This window comes from Magallana gigas, chromosome 6 (assembly GCF_963853765.1).
Source record: "Magallana gigas chromosome 6, xbMagGiga1.1, whole genome shotgun sequence".
Taxonomy (NCBI): domain Eukaryota; kingdom Metazoa; phylum Mollusca; class Bivalvia; order Ostreida; family Ostreidae; genus Magallana; species Magallana gigas.
The window spans coordinates 49,908,014-49,934,073 of NC_088858.1; the positions used below are offsets into that span (position 1 = coordinate 49,908,014).

Genomic DNA, 26,060 nt, shown 5'->3' on the forward strand with positions numbered 1-26,060 from the left:
GAGAGAGAGAGAGAGAGAGAGAGAGAGAGCAGGCACTGATTTCAAGGTATTTTGGGGTATTATATGTTGGGGAATCAATTATCTTGATATCAAATATCTGGTTGAATACTGTAAAAGACAACACATTTTTTAAAACTTTATTTGTGTGACTTGTATCTTACAAACGGAAGTAACTCTTGACAAAATTAATTTTTTTTGTACTTTTTGTCTTTGACAATTTTTCCTGAATTAAAATGGCGTGTGCCCTGTGTTGAAATACTCAGCATTATGCGATATACAATTTACTTTCTCAGTTCAAAAATGAAAAGATCTCTTATATTTTTAGCATACAGCTAGGGGTGTTCAAAGTTAAAAAAAAAGTTATAGATAAAAGCCAATGGAGCCGGGCCAGATTAATGTTAATTGGATCATGTATTTCACTAGTTAAATTGTAATCATTGGATATGGCAGTTACCCAACATAAATACATCTATGTGCATCAAAATATGCAATTTTTATAATCTAGATATGACCTCGTCGCCATTTTTCTGACGGATTTAATTATAAACATATGTCATAATTTACATCGAAACTTGTAAACAAAATTTAGAAAATTATAATGATAATTCATTGAGTGTAATAAAAACATTCTAAAACTTAAGTAATTAAAAAAAACCTTATTTAATTGTTTAATTTTTTAAAAATTAAATGTTAACAATTAACGTTTTTTAAACAATTTGTTAGAGTTTGTGTATTTCCGGTATAAATGAAATATTAAATAAAAATTGACAGTATGAAAAAACACTCAACACGGTTAAAATAAATCCTCTTTTACACAGATACTAGATAAATGTCCTTCAGCATTACACAGGATAATCAAACGTAACGGAAGGAACTGTAGTCAGAAAAGCATAATAAAAATATTAAGATTTAATTTATTCATAATTTTTTTTAATGTTTTCTTAAATAGTAAATAATGGCAAGAAAGATCTTCAATTGAAAATTTCAGTTGATTGGTAATTTGTTAACCACGGCTTTCTTTTCAAGTCCTATTGGACATCTAGTGATTTCAATATGGATGAAATTACACCAAAACATAATCAATGCTTGGTTATATAAATTGCACAATATGTTACCCCCCAAAAAAATGCATTTAAAAATTGTCATAAAGGTAACAATGTTAAAATTCCATGCAGTGGCTTTCAAACTCAGACTTGCATGCCAGTATTTTAAGCTTAAACCTAATACACCTAAACGAAAGTATGTCCTAATATGGAATTAAATACCTATGTATTGTATCAAACTTATTGTATACAACTAGATACTTGAGTGAACGTTTTTTTTATTAATATGTCTTATTTAAAAAAAACAAGTAAAAAAATCAAATTAGGAATGATTTTTTTAAAGGCGACAAAGAAATGAAAAACAAAAATTGACCGGTTTTGAGTAATACAAAATTTCCAAAGAAAACAAAACATGTTCACACCCCATGCTGCACTGTTACAAGCTTAGAATTTATAAAATATGGTCTGTAACATCCCATATCTCTTATAAACTGTGACCCCCATCACCTTTCCCTCTCCGATGCATGGGACAATCGTCGTTGGATACTTAACCTAAGGTACAATAAACAGAATAAACTTTGTATCCGTGTGGGACCGATATAGTGAAATCGACATCATATGATAACTTTGTAATGTACTTTGTACCCCAACTCTGATTCGACACAGTACAGGGCTTACTGGTGTGAAGTGCGTAATTAGTAGCAAGTCCTAGTGAACCCCTGTAAGCAAACTTTATCGCTGTACTTTACTCTCCCTGATCTCCTATAAATTGACAGGAGCCCACCCTGACCACCAATAGAGAATCTACCGCCGAGCTCCAAGGATGGAGCACACATTTATATTATTGCTAGCCTTTACGGCAGGCATCTTGGCGGGTAAGTGTTAGCTATAGATTCTATTGGCTAGTGTAAGCAAGTGTAAGCGAGATAATTTAACAGAGGCTATAAGGATAAAAGTTTCATAAGTATATGTTTTCGATTCTTTCTAGAAAATAGAATTAAAATAAGAAAGATGTTTGCTAACTTTATTAAGTTAAATTCTTTAAAATTTTATTACACCTCTGGTTTTCACATGTACCTTGTATATTTTCTATTTTGTTTTTATTGTACACAGACCCATAAGGATATTAAACAAAATGGAACTTTAACTCAAATTTGGTTTGATCAAGTATTAAAAGCTCATCACACTGATTATTTTTTCTTTAATTAAATAACGTAAAAGTGTTTCAACGCAATGTTATACATATTTTACAAGGCTTTGGGGAAGACATATTAGATTATTTGCCCCGAGGTGACAATAAAGCTTTGGAGTGTCAAGATTATAGTAATAAAATATTGATTATATAAATAATTTTTTGAAATCTTACACCATTAGTTAAGCTATAAGTTATAAATTAAAAGTTTAACATTTGAAAATACGTTGTGTGTTAAAGTAGCATTATTTTGTCCGAAAAGGACGCACAGCTTAAAAAATAACGTGTATTCGACTTTAGCTCTGCTTATTCTCCAAGCCTTTTTGAATAAACAATCAAGTAAAGTAAACATCCCTTAAATTTTTAAATCTATTCCTTTCTTATCTTTTATTTGGATATTTTTGTTTCTTACAGGACCTATAACAGATATTAACTCACGTGAAACATGTTCAACAACATGCACAGGTAAATAACATCGTAATTAAAATTCATTTGAGAAAGCTGCTCGCGAACGACTCATTAAATCAGACAGAGAACTCAATAATAATAATAACAGAAAAAATATTGAATTTTAGACTCTACAAAATTCGGATATCAACCTGGCACAACTTACGAATACGACTATGACGTGGATACAACGACTCTCATCCAAGGAGCATCGGAAGGAAAATCTGGAATCAGAATGACTGCTAAAGTTCAAGTGGAAGTTCTTTCAAAATGTGACCTTGTCTTAAAGGTAAGGAACGTACAGCTCCACGAACGCAATGCAGAGTCACCTGAAAACTTTATCCTGTCAGCAATGTCCGGGAAATTCAGCCAACAACTTGAAGAAAACTCACTGAGATTTTCTTTCCAAGACGGTCGTATTGAGTCTCTGTGTCCGGCTGACAGTGAAACACCTTGGGTTCTTAACATCAAACGGGGTATACTTTCCATGATTCAGAACACCATGGAAAATCTACAAGCCGATCAGAAAGTCAGTGAGGTCAGTAGCCTAGATTTCGATAATTTTGATAATAATTTCATAATGCTGATACCAATGTTCCATATATCTAAATACATATATGTATATATGATTAGGCTGACGTGACGGGAACATGTGATGCCGATTATACAGTGTCTGAAAATGGGTGGTACTCTGTAACCATCAAGAAACACAAGAACCTTCTTGGATGCACCGAGCGTCATGGATACCAGACAGCTCTACAGGGAACTCCCTATCGGGTGCCATCTGTAAGAGGGCATCTTTCTTTTATTATCTCCACATCCACATAATTTGTCATCAAAAAATACTATAGAGATATAAATTAAAACTAACTCTCACATACATTTTTTATTAAAGGAAATTCAGTCCTTACCAATTATGAAGAGTAGCCACGACTGTCAACAAGAAATCAGCAAATCCGGCATCCTTAAAGGGTCTTCATGCACTGAACAACATGTGTTTAGACCTTTCTCAAGAGATTCAAGTGGTGCCATAACTGAGAGCAGACAGACCTTGAAATACTCGAATGAAAGAACTGGAGTATCAACAGCAAGTAAGATTCATAATTACTATATGTCGTAATTTCAATAAATTCGACCAAAGCTTTTACAACATTTATTAATAAGTTTTGTTAATTATTCAGAATCTGTGACTAGAAAAGCTGACATGAACTTTGAGCACCATGTTGACACGGCAAGCAGCACAAAAGCTCGAAAAAATATAGAAAAACAACTGGTCAACATTTGTGCCCAAACAAAAGGAGACGTTCGTCCTGAAACTCCTCGTCTTTTTTCTGACCTCGTGCACATTATGAGATCAGCTGACTCCCAGACATTGAACGATGTTTACACAAACGTCCAGAGTGGTGCTCTTTGCAGCGACAACAACCAGAAAGTCAGGTAATAGATACGTTTACATTTCACCATTTTCTCCATTTTCACAGTATGTAAATTTAAGTCATACATTTGAGTGTCTTCTTGATGACAGGAAGTTTTTCTTGGACGCTGTGCCCATGACTGGAACACCAGCCTCTGTTACAATGTTAACAAAAATGATCACTGACAATGAAGTAACTGGAATTGAGGCTGATATGTGGATGACAACACTAGCATTTATTCCTAGCCCATCAAAGGACATGATTAGGGAAGTTATGGTAAGACTAGCTAATGTCGTAGATAAGGCTGCATTATCCTTTTAAAATCGATTATATTTGAATGACAGAGGGAATTTACATATAACAATTTTTATTATTTTTACAGCCGCTTTTGAAGAAGAATGGCAAAGCACTGTTGGCCGTCAGCTCTCTTGTAAACACGTATTGCAAAAAAACCAGATGTGAAAACGACCTGGATATCGCAAATGTTATTTCAGCCCTTGAGGATAAGATTGGATACGGTTGCTATGTGGACAACAACAACAAAGAAAACGTAATGTTTAGCTATTGTATGCATCTTTGAAATGCATATTGTTTGTTTTGTGTATAAAGGGTTTAGAATACTAATTCCATCTTATATTTTCATTTTGGTGTTTCAGATTGTCTTGTCATTACGTGCATTGGGCAATTCTGGACACACCAGCTCAGCCACAGCTACTGTCAACAGTTGCATCTCTCGAAAAGACAACCCAATGGAAGTTCGTATTGCTGCAATTGAGGCCTTCCGTCGTGCTTCATGTGACAATGACGTATGTATTAAGATTACTATATGTGGAATTAATTGAATTTGTGCGAACCATTCTTTGGGGATTATCAATTGTTTAAGTTCATGGGTATTTAAATTTTGTCGATTCACTTTTATGAACAATGAATAAAGACTTTATAATCAATTGATGATATAAAATTGTGAACGATGGGTATAAACAAAATTCCCGAAAAACTGAACCACAAAACAATTGAGAATTCCATGGTAAATATAATTTAAAAGATAAAAAATACTATCGAATATCTGAATTTTGATGTGGCTTTTTAGAGAACCGAGGCTTTGAAAGTCTTTAATGACAAAGAAGAAGATGCAGAATTAAGAATTGCTGCTTACCTGGCCATAATGCAATGTCCATCAAAGAGTATCATCACCACCGTTCGAAATGCACTAGAGAAGGAAGAGGTCAACCAAGTTGGGTCATTTATCTGGTCTCATCTAACAAATCTTATGGAGTCGTCCAGTCCATTTAAGCAAGACATAATATCAATTTTGAATAGTGAATATCTAAAAAAAGAATTTGACATGGACAAGAGAAAGTATTCAAGAAATTACGAGGGGTCATTCTTCCTGGAAAAAATCAACACTGGGGCTTCAATCGAAAGCAACTTGATCTGGTCCTCAAAATCATTTATTCCAAGATCATTGATGGCAAATCTGACTGTTGATTTGTTTGGAAAGTCAGTCAACATTCTAGAAATTGGAGGACGAGTGGAAGGACTAGAATACTTTTTAGAATCCTATTTCGGACCAAATGGCTATTTTACTGAAAAAGATGTCAAGGAAGCAACAACTCAGATTGTCAAAGGGATTGACGAAAAGAAGATGAAAAAAATCGACAGCCAGGTAAGTACGACTAAGTATTTATGATTAAATTTGACAATTTGTGTTATTGAAGTTCTAGCTTTTAAAATTGAAAAAAATTGTAGTTTGGGACTGGAATGGACCAACTGAGAGGAGCTCTTTACATGCGGATTTTTGGAAATGAACTCTCTTACAACAGTTTTGACGGACTCGCCAGTTTTTCCAGTGGCTTCAACGTTCTTGAAATGTTGATAAGTATGTCAAAAAATCACGATTACACGTTTACCCAGAATATCATGTTCATGGACACTTCCATGATAATTCCAACAAGTGCTGGATTTCCTCTGAACCTGACAATTAATGGTACTGCCACTATTGACATGAAAGCTTCAGGAAAGGTCGACCTCCGGAAACTAGGCACAAGTCCTAGAAGTCTTCTTATCAGTGGACTTATTCAGCCAAGGTAAGAAGGTTTAAAAGAAACATTGCATATATATATATATATATATATATATATATATATATATATATATATATATATATATAATGTACGAGATAGTAATAGAATAATTCCAGATGATGTGAAAAAATGATTAATAGAGAAATGCACTTTTAAGCACTGCTGTGGAGATTTCCAGCATGATGAGCGTCGATGCGTTTGTGACGAAGAGCGGATTAAAGATGGTATCAACTGTTCACTCAAGCACATTACTGCAGGGCCATGTGGAACTTCGGGACGGAACAATTTTCAATGCCAAATTAGACGTGCCAAAGGACAAGATGGAAATCTTCAGTGTTAAGTAAGAATAATGCTATTATGTAATAGTGGGTACATTAAAAAAATAAAGCCCACACATGAGTTATTAATTTTATCAAAATTTACAGAACTGCTTTCTTCACTGTTCATCGTGATGTTGAAAAAGAACAGAATATGATCACAAAAAATAGAAAAATTCACAAGACATGCACCGGATCCCATCTTGCCCGTATCACAGGATTGAAGTTGTGCGGAGAAATTAAATTTCCAAATGCTTCACTGGAAACGAGCGCTCCATACTTTCCTTTGACAGGACCCATCAGTTTGGATGTATCCTTGATGAAAGAAGATTCTCACAAATCATATAATGTCGAGGCCCGATTGAGCAAGGTATTAAATTTTTTATATTTTGATTTTTGTTTGTGCTTTGTTGTTTTTTTTTTTTTTTTTTTTTTTTTAACAATTTTAGGTATATAAAACATTTTGTTGCAAAAATAGTACAAACTGCAAAACAATATCTTTTCCACATAATTTTCAGACAAAGAAAGAGGTGAATATCCGTTTGGCATTTGACACGCCAGGTTCACAAACTGATAGAGCTCTTTCTGCAGAATTTTTACTGGACAAAATTGGATCCAAACTTCAAATGGGTCTTCAGTCACCGTGGAATAAAGCTTTGTTTACAGGTATTTATCTATTTTCATCTCTAACTTTTCTCGTGTTTTATGACGTTTTAATGGTTTTCTACGCAGGGGTGTTAAGGACGCATATGGGCAATTTAGGGTCTGATTTTAACGGTTATATTCAAACTCGTGAAATTAAATGACTATTTTGAATGAGATTAAAAACTTAGTATTATTCTTTAAAATAGATGTCAGTACATTAAAATGGGGTAGTACATTACTGCCAGATTGGTGAATTATCACGTGACAACTATAAATAGCTTATATATATTCCTTAACATAAAATGAGATAGAACAACACTACCCCGCGGTTTCCAAAATAAAATACCAAATGCAAAACATATCAGTTTAATTAAAACCGCTGCAAGAATTCTATGTTCTTCTTAATTAAATAGTTATTCATCCGGCTCTCGTAAAACCTTTCCAACTTTTATAAAGTTTGCACGGAAAACGGTATGTTGCATCAAAACAACACACAACATGGGACTCTAGCAGCACTTTTCAATTTAAGCATTGATCAAACTAACGATACGTACAAAATTTCAAGTTCAATATATACGGGGTAGTGTTGTTCTAGTAGGATTTTTATATCGTAAACAACGACAGAGGAAACCCTGGCCGAAGAATAAAAACAAATTAACATACCCGTTAGCGAATGATTGATAAAACTAATATCTCTCCCAGTATTCTGATGTTCAATTCTCAAAAAATCACACCACAATACTTTATTAGAGTTCTTAGATTAGCTATATTTTAAATATATTTACAATGCTTTTCGATCAAATTCACACGACTTTCAACTTTTATTCATGACGTCATCAATGTGTAAATCTAAGTAATACTGCTTAATTTCTGAAAAAAAAATTGTCTTCAGTATTTTTTATTTGTTTTTGGTCTACGTTTTTTTTGCTTAGATATTTGAATATGTACATAATAACTAAGATTTGTGATTTCACGGAATTACATGTAACTCAGATTCCATATGCTTCCTTAACATCCCCGCGTAGTGTATTTTTATGATAACGTTTTGTCCTGTAACCCATAGGTGGAACTCAATGAGGCATTTTCATCCTAAGTAATTAATGTTTTTTTTAAGGTAAAGTCGAAAATGAGAAAAATCTCCGTCACATCAGCGGAAAGTTTGTTAACAACAAACAGGAGTACTCCGTTGTGGCAGAAGCAGCTATGACAAGAAAAGGCAACACTTTTGAGTACACACCACACGTGGAAATATCCGCGCCCAAAATGAAGTCAATTCAATTGAAAGGAGGAATGAAGTACAGTGGAATGAAACTTATTGATGCTAAACTTATTTTGATTGGAGTATCAAAGGAACCAATTAAAGCAGAAGGTAAAAATGAAGTTAATCCTCCAAATCATGCAAAGAATAAAAAACCATCTTTATATCAAATCCCACCATAAAATTACGATTGATTTGATTGAACTTTTTTGTTTTTAGTCAACTTTGTCCAGAAACGTGTTGTGGTGATTGGCAAAGCTAGTATCAGCTTTGAAAAGAAGAAGGAATACGTCATCGAGTCTAGAGTTCAGAAATACGCCACTGCAAAAGCAGCAAGGTATCGACCCTATCTCTCCATTAAAACTCCAGAAAAAGAACTTGTCAGTTTTGGAGGTTCAGCTGAATACAAGAAGGGAAAAGCCATAAAGGTGGACTTGACTGTTGACCGCATCGTGTCAAAGCCAATAAAACTGTCTGGTATGTTATTTCGTTAACAAATATTTTTGAAAAATAAATAAGGGAATGTGTATATGCTAAAGAAACGTTTTTTTGGGAAAATAAATATATATATATATATTTTTTCAGTTCAAGTCAGAGATGCCAGCAATAAAAAGAGCACAGGTTTCAGATCCAAAATTGATATTAAATCTCCTGTATTTACGACAAAATTGACCTCTACGTTTATGCTAAAGAACCAAAAGATGGCCATTGTTCGCTCAACACTCGACTATGTTATTCCAAAGGTTATGAGAGACAAAGTAACGTTAAATGGAAAACTCAATGTTGCTAACACAAAAAGCCTCTCGGCTGCGAAAGGAAACATGTGAGTAAAAATATGCTTTCGTTGATTACACGTTGAAATAAATAACACAATATCAATTTCCAAATGATCCATAAATAAACATGGTTTCTACATTGAACAATGCAGTCTAAACTGGGCTTTACTTTAATTCTTTTTTCAGCATTTTGACATTTAAGCAGCGGTCCGACTACAATCTTAATGTAAATTTTGATGTCAGCAAGAACTGGAAACATTCTGAAGCTTCACTGACTGTTGTATATGGGCCAAACAAGAAAGACATAAAAAAGCGAATCGAGTTTTCCAGTGTTTTAAATCACGTCCTAAATTGGAAACAAAAGAAGTTTAATCTGGACGCAAATACAAAATTTATCTTCCCATACCTGGTATGGCATTACTCTCTCTTTTTATACTCTTGACTAAACTGTGTCTTATTCTAGGATATAAGAATGTTTTGTTTTTTTTTAAAGAATGTCATATAGAGCTGTCATTCTAACATTTTTTCAGAATGTGAACTATCAAATGAAAGGAAAGCACGTACAGTCATTGAAATCTATTGATTCGTCCCTGGATGTCGTGTTTGGAAAGAAATCATCTTACAGCGCTGCAATTGAGTTAAAAAACAAGTCTAAAAAATTAGCCAGCTTTTTCGGTAAACTAGGTATTTCTGTTCCAGGGAGAGACATAGTCATTGGTAATGTATTTGATCAAAGAACTGCCAAAAAATACACCAACATTTTGACTATTCAGCTGGAAAATGGACACAAAAGCATCATTGAAAGCACCCTTCGAAACGTTGGTACAAATGAATACGACATTTCAACTTCCTTCAACATCCCAACATATGATGTACTCGCAGTCTCAGGACAATACCGATTTATCCCAAGCAATTTTCAAGCCAATTCCGAAATTCTGTATGGAAAAACAAAGTATGCAGTATCTTTGTCATCACTGGTCCGAATCGGATCTCGCATTCAGGTTGCAGCTGACGTAGAATATCCCGCACGAAAGGTGACGGCCGAATTCGACACAATAATTAAAGATCCAGTCTTCTCTAGCAAATTAGATGTCAAATGGGATGCAAATCAAGACCTTGACAAGAAGATTTTAATACAAGGAGACATAACATATGAAGGCCTGCAAAATATGGAAGCAACTTTTTCAAAATCCAGCCCTCTAGGTTTTGGCAATGTTAATCTGAAACACAGAAGTGGAGAAAAATATGTCTCCCATGCCCATGCTGAATGGAATAAAGATGTGGTTTCAGTTGATTCCTCATTTGGCAAGAAAAATGATGGCTATATTGCAGATCTAAAGATTGAATCTCCATTCAAAGACTATAGATCCATCAACATTGGTTTGAGTCACCAGCTAGAAAATTCAAAGTCTATTTCAAACATCGACGTCGACTGGAAGCCAATGAAACGCATGTCATCTACCTTGAATATGAAACGACCATTGCATTTTGATGATGTTGACGTTTCGCTTGAAATAAAGTCTCCAATTTCAGGTTTCGAGAGAACAGGCATCGAACTTAAACATAAGATAGAAGATGGAGTGATGAGTTTTGTCAAATTTTCCTGGAATAAGGACTTTTTCCAGACAGATATTCTTGCTGTCGACAAAAGCTCCGCATCTAACAGAGATCTGACTGGACGTCTTAGTGTAAAATCTAGTCTGGATCAAATTGCAAGTCTCTCTGTCTCTGCAAAACATGTTGACAACGGCCAGAAATTTGAAAACAGTCTCAATTTCAAACACAATGGTAATGTATATGCCTACCAAGGAGATGTACACCACTTCAGGAATGGTTGGCAACTTCAGAACAGCGGAAATATCAAACTGAGCTCACCCATGAAACAAATGGAATCGTCATGGTTTCATAGAAACACTCACGATGACCTCCAGTCCTCATTGAAATTTGAATCGGGTGCCAATGTTGTTGATATCCAGGTAAAGGGAATGCAACGCATGTCCCTGCCACAAGGATCTCTGACTTTCGACTTTGCAATGCGATCACCTTTCAACAGAGACCTTGCATTGGCAGTTTCACATGAACATGGTATTGGAATGATCGATAACAAAATTCATTACAGTACAGAGGGAAAGAAGGTTATATCACTAAGCAACGTTTATAAACGAAACAATGGAGTTGCAGATTCAAGTCATGTCTTCACATGCCATGGAAGCACCAAAATGTTAACCGTGACCTCTCAATACCAACAATATCCCATTACAGGTCAAATTGAATACCAGGACAATGGAAAATCTGTGTCAAAGCTTAATGGACAATTAGATTTCCCTCCCACCGGATTAATGAGCGGGAAAATTGAACTGATAAGCCAATTTTCTGGATATGAAAGCCTGAAACTCAGTGTTGATCAGTCCAACGAACGTGGGGAAATTGTCACCAGGTCCTCTCTCTCTCTTCCATCTAGAAACACAATAACCATGGAGACTAGAGGTCAATGGGGTAAAAAGAAAAGCTTTAACACAATTCTTTCCACACCATATAAAAATCTTCAAAAGATGACCATTGGAGCCGATTTCACAGGTGATTCAAAGTCCTTCCATACTTCTGCAAATCTGATGATTAATCCAATAGTTGGACCAATGTCTGTCACTTCCCAGTGGAGTTCATACGGTGGAATAATTGCTAGCATTCAGATCAACACTCCATTTGAACAGCATAGAAAAACTCGCGTTTCATTCACACATAGCAATCAAAACGAGAAGAAGGTCACCGAATTGAACGTGGAATACTTGCCTGGAAAAATTATAAAATTAGAGTCTTCATTACGCCCTACACTCGACAATTTAGAAGGAAGCATTGCTCTCACAACACCTTTCCAAGCGCTTCCATATTCTGCTGCATCTCTACGACACAGTGGGGATAGTCGTCAATTCCAATGTCATGGAGAGATCGAATACACCAGGGGAAAGAAAATTCAGGGGGATATCACTTTTAAAAACGACAAAAAAATGGAAACAACCTTGGTCATAAGATCGCCATTTGCAAACGACCTCACCGCAGCAATAAATCACGAAGGAACATGGTCGCAATTTGCCTCTCACGCTGAAATGCAATATGGAAAGTCCAAGAAATATGAAATAACTGGAAAGTATGGAAATCTTGCGGGAGATCTATCAATTAAATCTCCTCTGCATGACGATATAGCTGCTTCCTTTAACCACAAAGGAGACATTTCCGAATTCGACTCGCACATAGAAGGTTCATACGGTAGAGGTAAGAAATACGAGCTAACCGCAAAATATAACCAGAAGAGTGGAACAATTGGACTGAAGTCTCCACTGTATGAAGACATCTCTGCCTCTTTTAACCACAAAGGAAAACTGACTGATTTTGTTTCCCAAGCCGAATTCCAGTATGGAGGTTCCAAGAAGTATGAAGCTATGGCCAAACTTTCATTGGCAAAAACCTGGACAGGATCGGTATCATTTAGTTCTCCACTCACAGATGATTTTGCAACCTCATTTTCACACGAAGGCCAGCTAAGCGACTTCCAGATTAGCGCTGATGGTAAATATGGAAAGCAAAAGGGTTCTGTTGCAGCTATGTTTAAGAAAGCAAAGAAAACCATCGGATCTTTAGAACTGAAATCTTCTTTGATCGATAATATCAAAGCTGAATTTTCTCACGAGGGCACCTTGAGTAATTTTGATACCAAACTCTCAATCACAAAGGCTGGAAAAATTGTATACGAAGGATCCGTTTCATTTTCAAACGGAAGGAAAGTAACAGGATCAGCTACTTTGAAAACCCCATTTCACAAAGATATTTCCGCAACTTTTAAACACTCAGGAGATTTTACAGCCTTTCAGACGGCTGCTGATATCAAAATGAACAAGAAAACCGAATATAAATTGTCTGCTGATATGGTAAACAAAAAGCGAACAAAAGCAAAATTACAGATCGAAAATCCTTTTACTGATCCGATCACCCTTACTCTTGTGAAGAAAGGAAAACCAACCAATGTTAGAATAATAACCAATGCAATCCTTGGGAAAGGCCAAAAATACACAGTTGATATAACACTGAAGCGAGGATCAAACTCAGCGTTTATTATTGGTATCACAACACCATTGCCAGGGTATAAGAAAATGAAAGGAAACTGGAACTTCAGTGGTAACATGAGAAATTTTAAAACCAGCGCTCGCGCCGCAATTGGAAAAGAATCCGTTTCAGCTGATCTCAAAATGTCTCTCAGGCCTAATTTTAAAGCGGACGTATCTATTGAAACACCATTCAAAGGTCTGAAGAAAGCAGGTGTTGTCCTTTCTCACCAAGGCTCATTAAAAGATTTTAAATCCCATGGAGAAATCACTGTTGGAAAGAGTAAACTTTATAACGCAGATGTTATGATTGCAACTGATCCAAAGTTGGCAGCTTCTTTTGCTCTCCAGACGCCTTTTAGAAAAGTAGAAGATTTTGACTTTTCTATGACACATGATGGTTCTCTGAGGAACTTCAACAACCAGGTAAACCTTTCCTTGAATAAGAAGCGAATTTCGTCTGGTCTGAAAATCGATACACGCTCGGACATCACAGCTGATGTATCCATTCAAACACCTTTCGAGGGCTTTGAAGTGCTACAGGGATCACTTACTCATATAGGCACTTGGAATGACTTCCAATTCCACTTAGAATGTTTGGATGGAACAAATAACAAATTCACCAGTGACATCACCTTGCGTCTTAACGATCAGATTATCTATGATATGAAACTGACAACTCCGTTCAAATCCGTTGAACTTCTGAAGGCAAGCCTTTCTCACGATGGAACAATAAATAACTTCCATACTCATGGTGAATTTGAAATGAACAACGACAGATCTGAAATAGATGTTAATTTTAGCTCTTTAGTCAAACTTGAAGGGCGGGTGCTTCTTAAATCGGCTTACATTGAAACAGTTGAAGGAATGTTTGCTCATGAAAGCCTTCCCATTGCAACTTCAGCTACTTTAAGATACGGAAACAGAAACATTCTGGATAGTAAATTATCTGTCAACAGTTCTCCTCTACAGGGGTCTCTTCTGCTAAATTCAATGTACACTCGGCCTCTTAAAGCTGTCGTAAGTCATACAGGCTCCATGAAAAAGTTTAATTCAGTCGCTGAGATCGCTTACGGAAAAGAGACTATGAAATATACAACCGAATTTGACTCAACTAATGATATATCCGCCAAATCTTCTATTGTGACATCATTTGGAACTGTTAAGAGCATATCTAGTTCTGTATCACACGCTGGAGGATGGAGCAACTTTAAATGTCACGCCGATGTCTCTATCAATGGTAAGGCAGTTGAAGGTGACGTTGCATATAACAGCCGAGATTCGATTGAGGGATCCGTAGTAATAAAAACACCTTTCGAAAACTATCGGGAAAGTGAACTTTCCTTCAGGCACAATGGAAGACTTCTTAATTTCAATAGCCGCGCAGAGTACTCCCTAGAAGGCCAAAAATCCGAAGTTGAGTTGACCATTGACACTGACAACAAAGTACACATCAATGTTTTAATGAAAAGTCCGTCTATTCACGATATTAGTTTTAAACTCAACCACAACGGACATGGACGAACATTCAAAAGCGAAACTGAATTAAAATATGGCGGAGAAAAGAAAATTGAAGGAGAAGTTTCTTTTGAAGCGGTTCCAAAAATGACTCTGTCAGCTGTCCTAAAATCGAAATGTCCAGTTGTAAAGAGCATCCAAATATCGATCTCACAGGAAGGTACTTTCGAAAACTTTAATGTCCAAGCTTCAGCAAGTTTCAATGACCAGAGAGTTTCCTCAGATGTAAGACTTGACAGCCGCAGTGGATTGAACGGCCGATTTCTATTGACTACACCTGTCTCAGAGGAGATAACGGCTTCTATAAAACATGAAGGACAAATGGCAAACTTTAAAACTGTTTCAGAAGTTTCATACAGTGGGAGAAAGCAAATTGAATTGGATGCAGCGTTCAGACTGTCACAATCGGTAACAGGGCAATTCTCTTTAAAAACGCCAATTTCGGAAATTGCAGATGTAAATATTATTTTCCGTCACGATGGAAATCGAAGCAATTTCAAATGTTCAGGATCAGCTAGCATATCAGGTGATCAAAAAATATCGGGAGACATCTCTTTCAATTCCCAACCCCTTTCTGGGGCTTGGAACATCAGAAGTGTTTTCGGAAATCTGGATGGAGCTTTTGACTATGCGCTTTCCTCAAGATCAATGAATTCTCACGTTGAAATTAACGTGAATGGTAAGCATTCTGAAGCAGATATGACTTATTCGAACAACGGAATCCAAAAAGGATCGATTTCACTTTCAAGTCCTTTTAATGAAAAGATTGGAGCTTCTTTCACTCATGATCAAAACGATGACCAGATTTCAAGCAGCATGACCCTCTATTCATCAGATAAAACTATAACTGGTTCAACCGAAATTTCATTTACTGACGGAATAAGTGGAAAATTATCACTAATTACGCCAATTGAGGGATTTGAACAACAATCCATTATTATCAAGTATTCAAACAACAGCGATAAAATGTCAAGCTCTCTTACAATTGAATTCAACAACGGACAAAAAATTGATGGTCAAATGTCGCTTTCTAAAAGAGGATCCTTGGAAGGAAAAATCATTCTCAGTACCCCGTTTGAAGGATTTAGAGAGTCCAAAGCTGATTTCACGTATGACTATTCCTCTACAGGTTTGAAGGCATCTGCTAAGGGTACATTCCGCCAGCAAAGTATATCAGCAGATATGAGTTTTGATAAAGTTCCATTCCAGGGCAGTGCTATCCTGAGAACACCTTTTGTGGGTTTCGAGGAAATAAAAACATCATTCAACCACGCCAGCTCTGATCGCAGCTACAAAAGTCATATTGAAATAACAATGAGAGGAAAAACTGTTCAAATCGATTCATCATTTAGCAACAAGAATTCCATATCTGCAGCAACAACAATCATGACTCCAATTAAAGGATACAGTGTTGTCTCAGTCTCTCTAAACCATGAAATGAATGTCAAAGGTTTTTCGAATGTCGCAAAAGCAAGAATTGAAAATAATGAAGTATCAGTCGAGGCAACATTCAGCAATATGTCCAGTCTTGCTGGAAACATAAAGATATCAACACCCTTTTCAGGCTTTGAAAAACAATCGGGGTCTTTCGTTCTCAACCAAAACAACATTCGTGTGGAAGCCGCAGCCCGTGACCAAAAAATAGAAATTGAAGGAACCAAGAGTAATGGAAATGGACAGATATCTTTAAAAACCCCATTTGAAGGATTCAAATCACAAGAAATATCTATGACATCTACTAGAGATAGCATAAACGTACGCGGTATTTTTAGAGGAAAGACTATCGAGCTTGACGCATCATTTCTTACTTCTGATGATATACAAGGCACTATATCGTTAAAAACACCTTTCAAAGGGTTTGAAGAACAAGGAGTCTCAATGAGCTACGAAAAGACACTGACCGGATACCAAGCACAAGCAAAAAGTACATTCCAGAAGAAAAAAATAGAATTGAGCGCTCAACTGACTACTGATACTGTTATCACTGGCGATCTAGAAATAACTTCCTCTTATTCTGGATATGAAAGACAAAAGATTTCAGTTAAAGTCGGAAATGGTAACATAAATGTCATGATTTTAGCCATGCAACACACAGTTGAACTAAAAGGACAAACTTTGCTCAGAAATGGATTTTTATCTGTTGAAACTACTTTCCCTGGATTTGAAAATCAAAGATTGAGCTTAAATATTGATCAAAATAGAATTCACGCAGTGGGTCTTTTCAGACAAAAGACCATCGAAATCAACGGAGAACTCTCAGCTAAGAAAGGCAGTCTTTCTATCAAAACACCTTTCGATGGTTTTAAGAACCAGTATATTAAGTTTACTGCAGAGGGACAAAAGCTAATTGCAGAAGGAACATTAATGGAGAAAACAGTAGAAATTGACGCCCTTTTTAACAAAGACGGAAAAATAGAAGGAGAACTTGAGATCAGAACTCCATTTGAAGGTTTTAAGAAACAAGCAATTAGATTTTCGCATCATATGACAAATAGAGGTTGCCAAACACACGCTGATGTTCTTTTTAACCAAGAAAAGTCTGAATTCGATCTCAGTATCATTAATGAATTGAATAAGGAATTCAAGGTCTCGCTGAAAACACCGATCACAGGCTATAAAGAACAGGTTTTTTGCGTGGAAGCAGTACCATCGCCAAACGGCTTAAAAGTACACTCAGAAGTCCATTTCGATAAAAAGAAAGTTGAGGCTGATTTTAATTATGAACGTGAACCGCAGTTATTGGCCAATTTGATTGTAAAAACACCCTTTACTGGTTTTGAATCGACTTCAATATCTTTCCAAAGAGATGGGTCTTTGAGAAACATGCAGCTATCTAGCAGTCTTGAGTATGGCTCCTCTCAAACCGTTTCTCTCTTCCTCCGTAACATCATACAGGATTCCTCGTCTGAACATGTCTTAAAGTTCCAAAGTCCATATTCTGATCTCTCAGCAAAACATACCCAATCTTCAGAGAACGGTGTATTTCAATCACAGAGCGATTTATCATTTGGAAGTCAGTACAGTATAAGCCACAGTAACCTTTTGCGATACAGTGCTGCCCCAATGCTTGACTTTACATCAACAACTACATACACCATTGATGGTGCGACATCTACCAGTGAGATGAAAGTTTATCATATGGGTGAACTTCAAGACTTCAAGACTGAACTCATGGCAAATTACGAAAACGAGGAGGCTTCTTTATCCGTTCAGTTTAAAAGTACAAGCGCAATTGAAGGCTCGTTTTCAATAAAATCTCCAGTACCGTATTTGCGCAATGTTCATGCTAAGTTTACACATAGCGGGGATCAAGATCAGTTTACCACTTCTAGTGACTTCCAGCATGAAGACATTGGTAAATTGGAGGGAACAATGACATTTTTCAAACAAAATTGGCGTCGTGTCAATTCAAATTTGGTCATTAAAACTCCATTCGTTGGATTTGAACAAACAAAACTGAATTTAAAACATACAGCAAATAGAAACAGTATCAGATCGTTCGTCGACGTTTCGTTTGGAGATGATAACAATGTCCGCGCATCTGTCAAAGGATCTTTGGAACCAATGGAAGTAGACTTGGTGTTTACATCACCTTTCGATGGTATTGAAAATCTCCATGCATCAACTAAATACAGCAATTCCGGAAAGAAGTACAATGCCGAATTTATCATGTCGAGCCGAAACAAAGCCATATCACTCAAGTCTTTGTTAGATCTAGACTCATCACCGGTGGTGTTCGAAACAGTTGTTAATACTCCTTTTTCAGGACTGGAAACTTCTAAATTTATGATTACAAGCAAAGGTTCTTTACGTGACTTTACCTCAAGCATTGACTTACAATCATTTTGGCTGAAAATGAAGTCGAGTGCTAGCCTTAGATATTCCACCTTTTCTGATTTAGATGGCTCGTTTTCTCTCTCGAGTGACATGAATGGATTAGAAAACTTTAACTTTGGTTTGAAAAATGAAAGAACAGACGGTGAGTTCAAAAACCAAATGACAGCTTCGTGGGAGAACGGACAAAGCGTTGTGTCAACTCTGACGTATTCTTCCAAGGATTCCTGGGGAATAACTACTCAAAAGGGAAGTATGATGATCAGTACTCCATTTACTCAGCTGAGAAAGCTAAATATTCAAAGCAGCATGGAAAAATCGGCGACCTCATTTAAACAGTCTGCGGTTGCTGAATTTAATGGTGGAAAAGTACTGGATATGGACATTGCATATACTAGAGATGCCAAGCACACGGCGTCACTTGCTATGAGAGAACCGCAGCCCCTAGAGTTAAAAGCAGAAGTTCTCATGTCTGATGCGATCAAATCAGGTATTTTGTCAATGAACTTGGATACAACTTCAACAGAAAGACAAGCAACTGTGGAAATGAAATACACTACAGATCGTTACAACCAGAAAAAACAGACCGTAGTAAAAATAGTAACTCCATCTAGATCAGTTGAAGTTCGAGGATCAGGAGAAATGTCATCTTCCCGAATCTTTTCATCATGGGATACTCTTATTAATAATGCCAAAGTATTTGGATTTGACGCTGAACATTCCCTTGTCGAGCGTCGCAACAACTATGAAAATATGAACAATCTGAAGTTGCGATTTCCGGAGAGAAGTGTTGCAATGTCTTCTTCTTATCAAGATAAATATGACAAGAAAACAGTCCATGGGTCTATTTCGTGGGATGCAGATAGGGACATAAATAAAAAAATCGGAGTCAGTGCAAGTCTTTTCCCTCAAGGAGATTCCCTTAAAGCTGATGTGTCTTTCGAAATTCCAAGCATTGGAAAGGTAACTTTAGTCTTTCAATGTCTTTTAAATCTTAAACCGAATCAAAATTACAGCTTTAGATTATTGATATATTTTATTATTTATATATCTTTTTTATTTAGGATGTAAAATTGGATTCTGAGATGACACTAAATAGCGGAAGTGTCCTCTTTGACGGAAAAACAGAGTTTAAGTACTCCAAGGATGAAGATAAGACAGTGGTTATCAACTCCAGGATCGAAAATATCTCCACATACTCTAACAAAAATTATACTCTTAGTTTTGGAGTTCGACATGTGTTTAGCAGCGTGAACATCCAACTTCAATCACATGTTGGAATATCCGATAACAAGTACAGCAGTGGGATTAACGTCGACTATCTAACAGCAAAACGTATGAAGAAAAACTTTGCTCTCATGGGAGAAATTGACAGCCTGCGTCGCCAGATGAATGTTGAGGTATGATAATTTGCACTTAAATTCAAAGACAAAGGAATTTATATATGGTGTTATTTTAGCGTCGGACAATTTTATTAGTAGCTGATATTAGCATTTTATTTCAGCAATGTTCGGTATCCGCTGTGTTTCAGTTTGTAACGCGGTAATATTACCATTTGTTAAGCTAAGGCCAAATGTAATTTTGATTTTGCAGTTGCCTTGATGGATATTACTACTTTTTATTTATGGTTTAGGTTGTGTCGCCGATTAAATCAATGAGGATGTCCGGAAAAATCGAAACCAGTCCCTACAGACTAAGTTTGCGAAATGTGTATGATGACTCAAAGGAAATCAACAGTCTGATAACGTTCGATACTGAAAAGAAATTACTCGAAGCCCAAACAAGCTACGACATTGGTAATTGTGTTTTCAAAAAATATTTCGATTGATAACTTGAAATAAAATTTAAAGGCAATACCTATTAAAGTCTTATTTTTGTAGAGAACCCAGCCAATGTTTTACATTTTGTTGCGAAATATGTGAATGCCAGTGCCATTCTCGCTGAAGTGTACAGAGAGGAAAATTCACGTAGAATCACAGATAGTTTGTTTGCAATGAGACTGAATACCTCGAGAATCCTGCACACACGAATTCACTGGAGACCTACCATGATAAATGACTTAAAGGTAACATTATAGCAACTGCATTATTGTTTTTTTTTTTTTTAAAAACAAATAGAACCATCCACTATTACGAGTAAGGGGTGGTGAGTTTTCACCGAGAGAATAGGACGAGGTTTTGCCGAGTCTTAGACCCTGAATCTTGGCCCTAGGATGGAACTGCACTGTCAAACTTTAGTATATAATGGAGAGATATATCAAACAACAATTTTTTCAATGAGAGTTTATTTATTGAATCAATTAGCCAAAGAAATTACGTTATGGATTGGTTTATTCAATTATTTATCATTTCCTTATAGTGGACACTATTTTTAACGTTTAAAGCGGCGTTGTAATGCACAGTGTAAGACAGAAAAATTACTCACTGCTGTCTCACACTAGGCAAACCGGTCTCACTCCGGTGATAATGCGATAAAAATGCATGTGACAGAGACATGAAACAGAGTTTATTAATATATCAATATACAAATTCAACAGGTTTCTGGACTTGGCAAAATTTTCCTGTATAGCAGAAAAATGAACACTGCATTCTCTGAGGTTGCCGATGCTGTTGGTAAAGAGTTAAACTCCAAGTACAATCTCATCCGAGAAGCTGCCAGTAATGGATACAGACCATACGGCATATTTCTTGAGGAAATGATCGAAGAATTAAGCAAACGTTTTCCTTCTGCTGACTTTACAATGTTAAGGTATTGCACACAAGGATATTCTCTGAGGTCAAAATCTAAATTAGTTGTCAGATCATTATGCAAATATTCATGTGAAATAATCATGATGTTTATTTTGAATTTGAGATCATCTATGCAAAAAATCATTCACACATCTTAATGTATTTTAGAAATTTGATTAAAAGCAACAAAGTCCAGTGGCAATCCTTTCCTGGGAAGGACAAGTACGACTTGTACGTTGAATTTACAAAAGAACTGATGACAGTAAGTGCTTATGTTTATGTAATACATTTTCATACTATTTGACCTTTAGTCTATAGAAAGTTTAATACTAGTAACTTACCAATGGTGAATCGTCTACAGCTCATTGAATCTAGAGGAGGATATTACTATGCAGAACTAATGGATGTAATTGGACAACAATTTCTGGAGTTGTCTGCCTCTTTAGAATCGGCAATGAAACATTATGAAGGTACTTGTTTTAGCGATACGTGAATATCCAATATAATATGTAGTTTTGGTAATTGTGTAATGTCAGATGCATTTAAAATCATTCTAAACGTACTTGTAGACGCAGTGTCGAGAATTTCAAAAAATCAACTTTCCGAATACATTGGATCTAAATACGATTCACTTTTGAAAACTGCCACTGAATACCGTGTTCCAGACATTGCTAGTCAATACACAAATGCCATCTACGATGTCAGAGATCAAATTTCTTCAAGAATGAACGGACCAGTGTTGGCAACAATTAAAGAGGCCGCCGGTCAAAGCTACCACCTTGTAAGGACTTATTTTTTCATTTGAAGTCGTGAATGTTTCGAATTTATAAAATAATCATGTTGTATGATATTTAATACAAACCTATTCTTATTCATTTTATAGGGTTACGATGCGTACAAATTTTGGGAAGTAGAAGAGAATATTAAATCGGTAATGAAGAACATTTTTGAAATGATAAAAAAAGACATCGAGGAAGAGTTTTCTATCCTGAAAAATTCCGTCAGTAATCTTCGAAATTCGAAAATCACAGTATTTGATCTGAAATCAGGAGAATTGCAAATGGACACTTACTTACCAGTTTCAATGACTTCCCTGCAAGAACTTCCCAAATTCTCTATTTCAAAGTTTACCAGCAAACTTCACTCCTACTTTCCAAAGTATAGGAACAAAATGGGATCACTATCAGAATACATTCCAGATTCAGATGCCTCCAACTGGGTCCCTCCCTTTAAAGGCAAGTTTAATATATATCATTTTTGTTTTTTATGCAAAGGGGAGTTTTTAAAGATTAATAATTGTTATTAATTAAATTGCGTCTTCTTCATTTTAGCTGTTGCCTATTTAAGAGGAGACCACTTCACAACCTTTGATGGCAAGGAATTTGATTTCTCAGGAAAATGTTCTTACGTTTTGACACGTGACTATATTGACGGAAACTTCTCGATCATCATAAACTACCTTGGCAAGAACAAAAAACAGCTTATCATTACTACAGCTACAAAAACACTGCAGATAGCTCCAAATGGAAAGGTAAACTAAAAGCATTTTATTTATTCTTCCTGTAAGTTTTTGTTTGAATCACTAAAAGAACTAAGATTGATTTATGGTTTTTTAGCTACGCATTGATGGCAAGATCAGCAGTGCTCCCTACCAGTCAACTGAATTGAAGATTGTTCAAGAGGCGGAATCTTTGAACGTGAACGGTCGTGGGTTCTCAGTTAAATACAACATCCCAAGAGATGAATTGAAATTTGTTGTCAGTGGTTGGTACCATGGAAAATTGGGCGGGCTTTTTGGAACTAACAACAACGAAATTTATGATGATATGATGACATCATCGCGTCGCACTGTGGTCGATGTTGATCCATTCGTCAACAGTTGGGAAGTGGACAGCAAGTGCCGTTGAACTAGTGACATTTTGAGTAAATAACCAAATTCATTTGATTAAATGCGATAAATTTCTTTCTGTAAAATTAAAACCAATAAATGCAATTAAAAGCACAAATGGGTTGATTTGATTTTAGATAATTTTAAATTCAAATTTGATTGGCTGAATTTTGAATCACGATTGTACCAAACACACATCTTTCCTGTGTTAGAGTATACTTTATAGTCTTCGATTTAATTCTTCACCAAAAGTTTATGTATCATTTCATGTATTTTATGTAATTTATGTATTTATTCTTCATCAATATCAAGATTAATATTCCAAACTGCAATGAATACTTAAAAATAGAACGTTACACCATTAATAGTTTACCGATAGCCTTTTAAAACAGAACATTTTTTTTTATTTCGATAAGTATAATAATTGAACTACATTTAAAAAGAATTTATGCATTTAGTTCATTTATTTAATTTGTCACATGGAAAAGTATAAAGAAGACCTAGAAATATATTCTTAAGGCATATATAGAATTTATTTCAATTCAATTCTTTATTGTTTTAAGCTTTAATAAGGCTTATCAGTATAACATATTTATAATATGAGCTGGCAGTGTATTTACTGTACTTGTGCACGTACAAAGAATAACATATAGTATTAAAAAATAGACAGATTGAGAAAACCTAAAAAAGCAGTAGTTTTGGATAAAAGTGTACACGTGTTTAAACGTTCTATAAAAAAGATGTAGAAATATGGCATAAAGATTTATAAATGTAAAAGGTTAAAAATTTGGTTGCTGAATTAAGTTCAACCTCAGCTTGCTGAATTAAGTTCAACCTCAGCTATGTTAAGGGCGTCCATAAAATAATAGCGATATTTATCACATAAAATGTAAGCCTTTGAATAATCTTGATATTCTATTCCAAAAAATGTTACTCAAAGTGAGATTTTATCAATATACAAATTAGATAATTCGCTATTGCATGAGCAATTTTAGGGTCTCTTGGAAAACCCTGTCACGTGGTGCTGCTAAAAAAGAGATGAAGCAGGAATTATACGAAAAATGCATAGTGCAAGGGCGTAACATAAACAAATATAATTATTTCTGTTTCTAACATGTAAAATGACCATCTTAAATTTCGAAAAGTGCCGGAAGCTTGAAATATTCAAGAAAGAACAATTATTCAACATCAACAGTGTATGAATAGAAATTTGCATTGAGTTCCCACAATTAACGCTTATTAATGTGAAATGGGTAGCGATTTCATAGACCTCCCAGCACTTTTTGATATAATGGGGATATAATGGTAACACATGTAAAATTTCAATATATTTGATCAATGCCCTTGCACTACTGCATTTTTTCTGACCCATTTCACTTTCGGCGTCATTTGCGTGAAATTCAAACGCAACACTGACTAAGATCATGATTTTAATTTTCATTCATAAAATAATTAAACGCTGTGAATGTCATTAAATTAATGTAAGAATGTTGTTTCTGTTCACATCAGTTATCATTATCAAAAATTGTTGAATTGAAAATGTGAATTCATCTGTTGTCCTTACTAATAACTATTGATAAATAGGCAGCGTGGGGGGGGGGGGGGGGGAGGGGGGTTAGTTTGTGATTTGCACATAATGATTAATGTTACTCTGCTGGTAAATAAATAAATAAGAAATAGTTCTTTTATATATAATTAATTTTACTTGTAATTATAATTAATATTTTTTGTAATGGTTAAAGAAATATCAATAATTATCAAGACTTTATGATGATAATCAACTTGACAAATACAATGTACTATTAATAGAGATTGCTTTTCTGTGACATACTGTTCAACAAGACTAGTGTTTTCTAATTTTCAGCATTATTCAGTCATGGTGTGGAATTTATGGAAATTGACCATTCTTCTGCCACACTACATGTAATTCTCCTCTGTCTTTTTGATATAAAGAGGCAGTGCAGTTGATAAGAAAATCAATGCCTGAAATGATGAATATTTATTAATTTCAAATTTAATTTCAATAGAAAAAAAAGTTCAATGAAAAATATTATGATAGGTTACATTATAGTAATATCATTTTAACCCCCACCCTCGCCGACCAAATATACATGAAGTTAGCGAGTAAAAGAGTAATAGAAATATTTATAGAGTACCTACTTTTTTATCAACACCCAAAAAAGTGTCTCCAGTGGACCATTTACTGCTATAAAACCCCGAAAATTGAATAATGTGTTATACTTAGCAAAATATTGTGCTGAAGATAACATGAAAATGGAAAATTACTTCATTATTGTGCATTCTAATGGCAGTTTTAATTTCATTAATATTACAGCGGGCCTAATCAAATGTTTATTCTTTGAAAGAACAAAATATGATATGAGTGAAATTTTGCTCCCTTCATTCGCCATTTTTTAAAGTCTTTTTGGTTATATATGTTATATTTTAGAAGAGCTGATGTAAAATATATTTGTCACCTATTTATTTGATTTATTTGCACTCACTGGCAGTATATGACGTCAGAAGTGACGCTATTTCTATCATTCAATCAAAATCAGTCAAAAATTGACATTTTCCTTATCTTTTTATGAATGGGAAATATAGAGCGCATTCTTGAACAAGGAAAATTTTTTTTGTCACTTATTATCCTTGGCTAGATACATCTCTGATTAAAATATTTTGTTTGTTCAAGCGTGCGCTCTATGTTTTCTGAAAGATAAACTGCCTGAAAACAAGCTGTTTAATGTTTAAAATGCAAAAATGGCGGGAAAAGGTTGTCTTTACGATATCATATTTCTTACTAGTAGGCAGTTGAAT

At 35.3% G+C, this 26,060-nt stretch overlaps 1 protein-coding gene across 1 annotated transcript; it reads left to right on the plus strand.

Annotated features, from left to right (window-relative positions):
• The first annotated feature begins 1,780 nt into the window (after positions 1 to 1,780).
• Positions 1,781 to 23,361, plus strand: LOC105342186 (uncharacterized). Its single transcript, XM_066088046.1, has 29 exons — positions 1,781 to 1,918; positions 2,650 to 2,700; positions 2,811 to 3,220; positions 3,316 to 3,468; positions 3,578 to 3,773; positions 3,864 to 4,119; positions 4,208 to 4,373; positions 4,480 to 4,647; positions 4,754 to 4,903; positions 5,188 to 5,763; positions 5,847 to 6,184; positions 6,339 to 6,521; positions 6,607 to 6,868; positions 7,017 to 7,164; positions 8,258 to 8,512; positions 8,621 to 8,878; positions 8,987 to 9,224; positions 9,364 to 9,586; positions 9,708 to 19,589; positions 19,691 to 20,026; positions 20,260 to 20,422; positions 20,507 to 20,691; positions 21,163 to 21,374; positions 21,524 to 21,617; positions 21,717 to 21,825; positions 21,925 to 22,136; positions 22,239 to 22,590; positions 22,687 to 22,886; positions 22,972 to 23,361. Exons 1-29 carry the CDS (start codon positions 1,867 to 1,869, stop codon positions 23,260 to 23,262), a joined length of 16,119 nt encoding a protein of 5,372 aa, XP_065944118.1. The 5' UTR covers positions 1,781 to 1,866; the 3' UTR covers positions 23,263 to 23,361.
• The last annotated feature ends 2,699 nt before the right edge of the window (positions 23,362 to 26,060 follow it).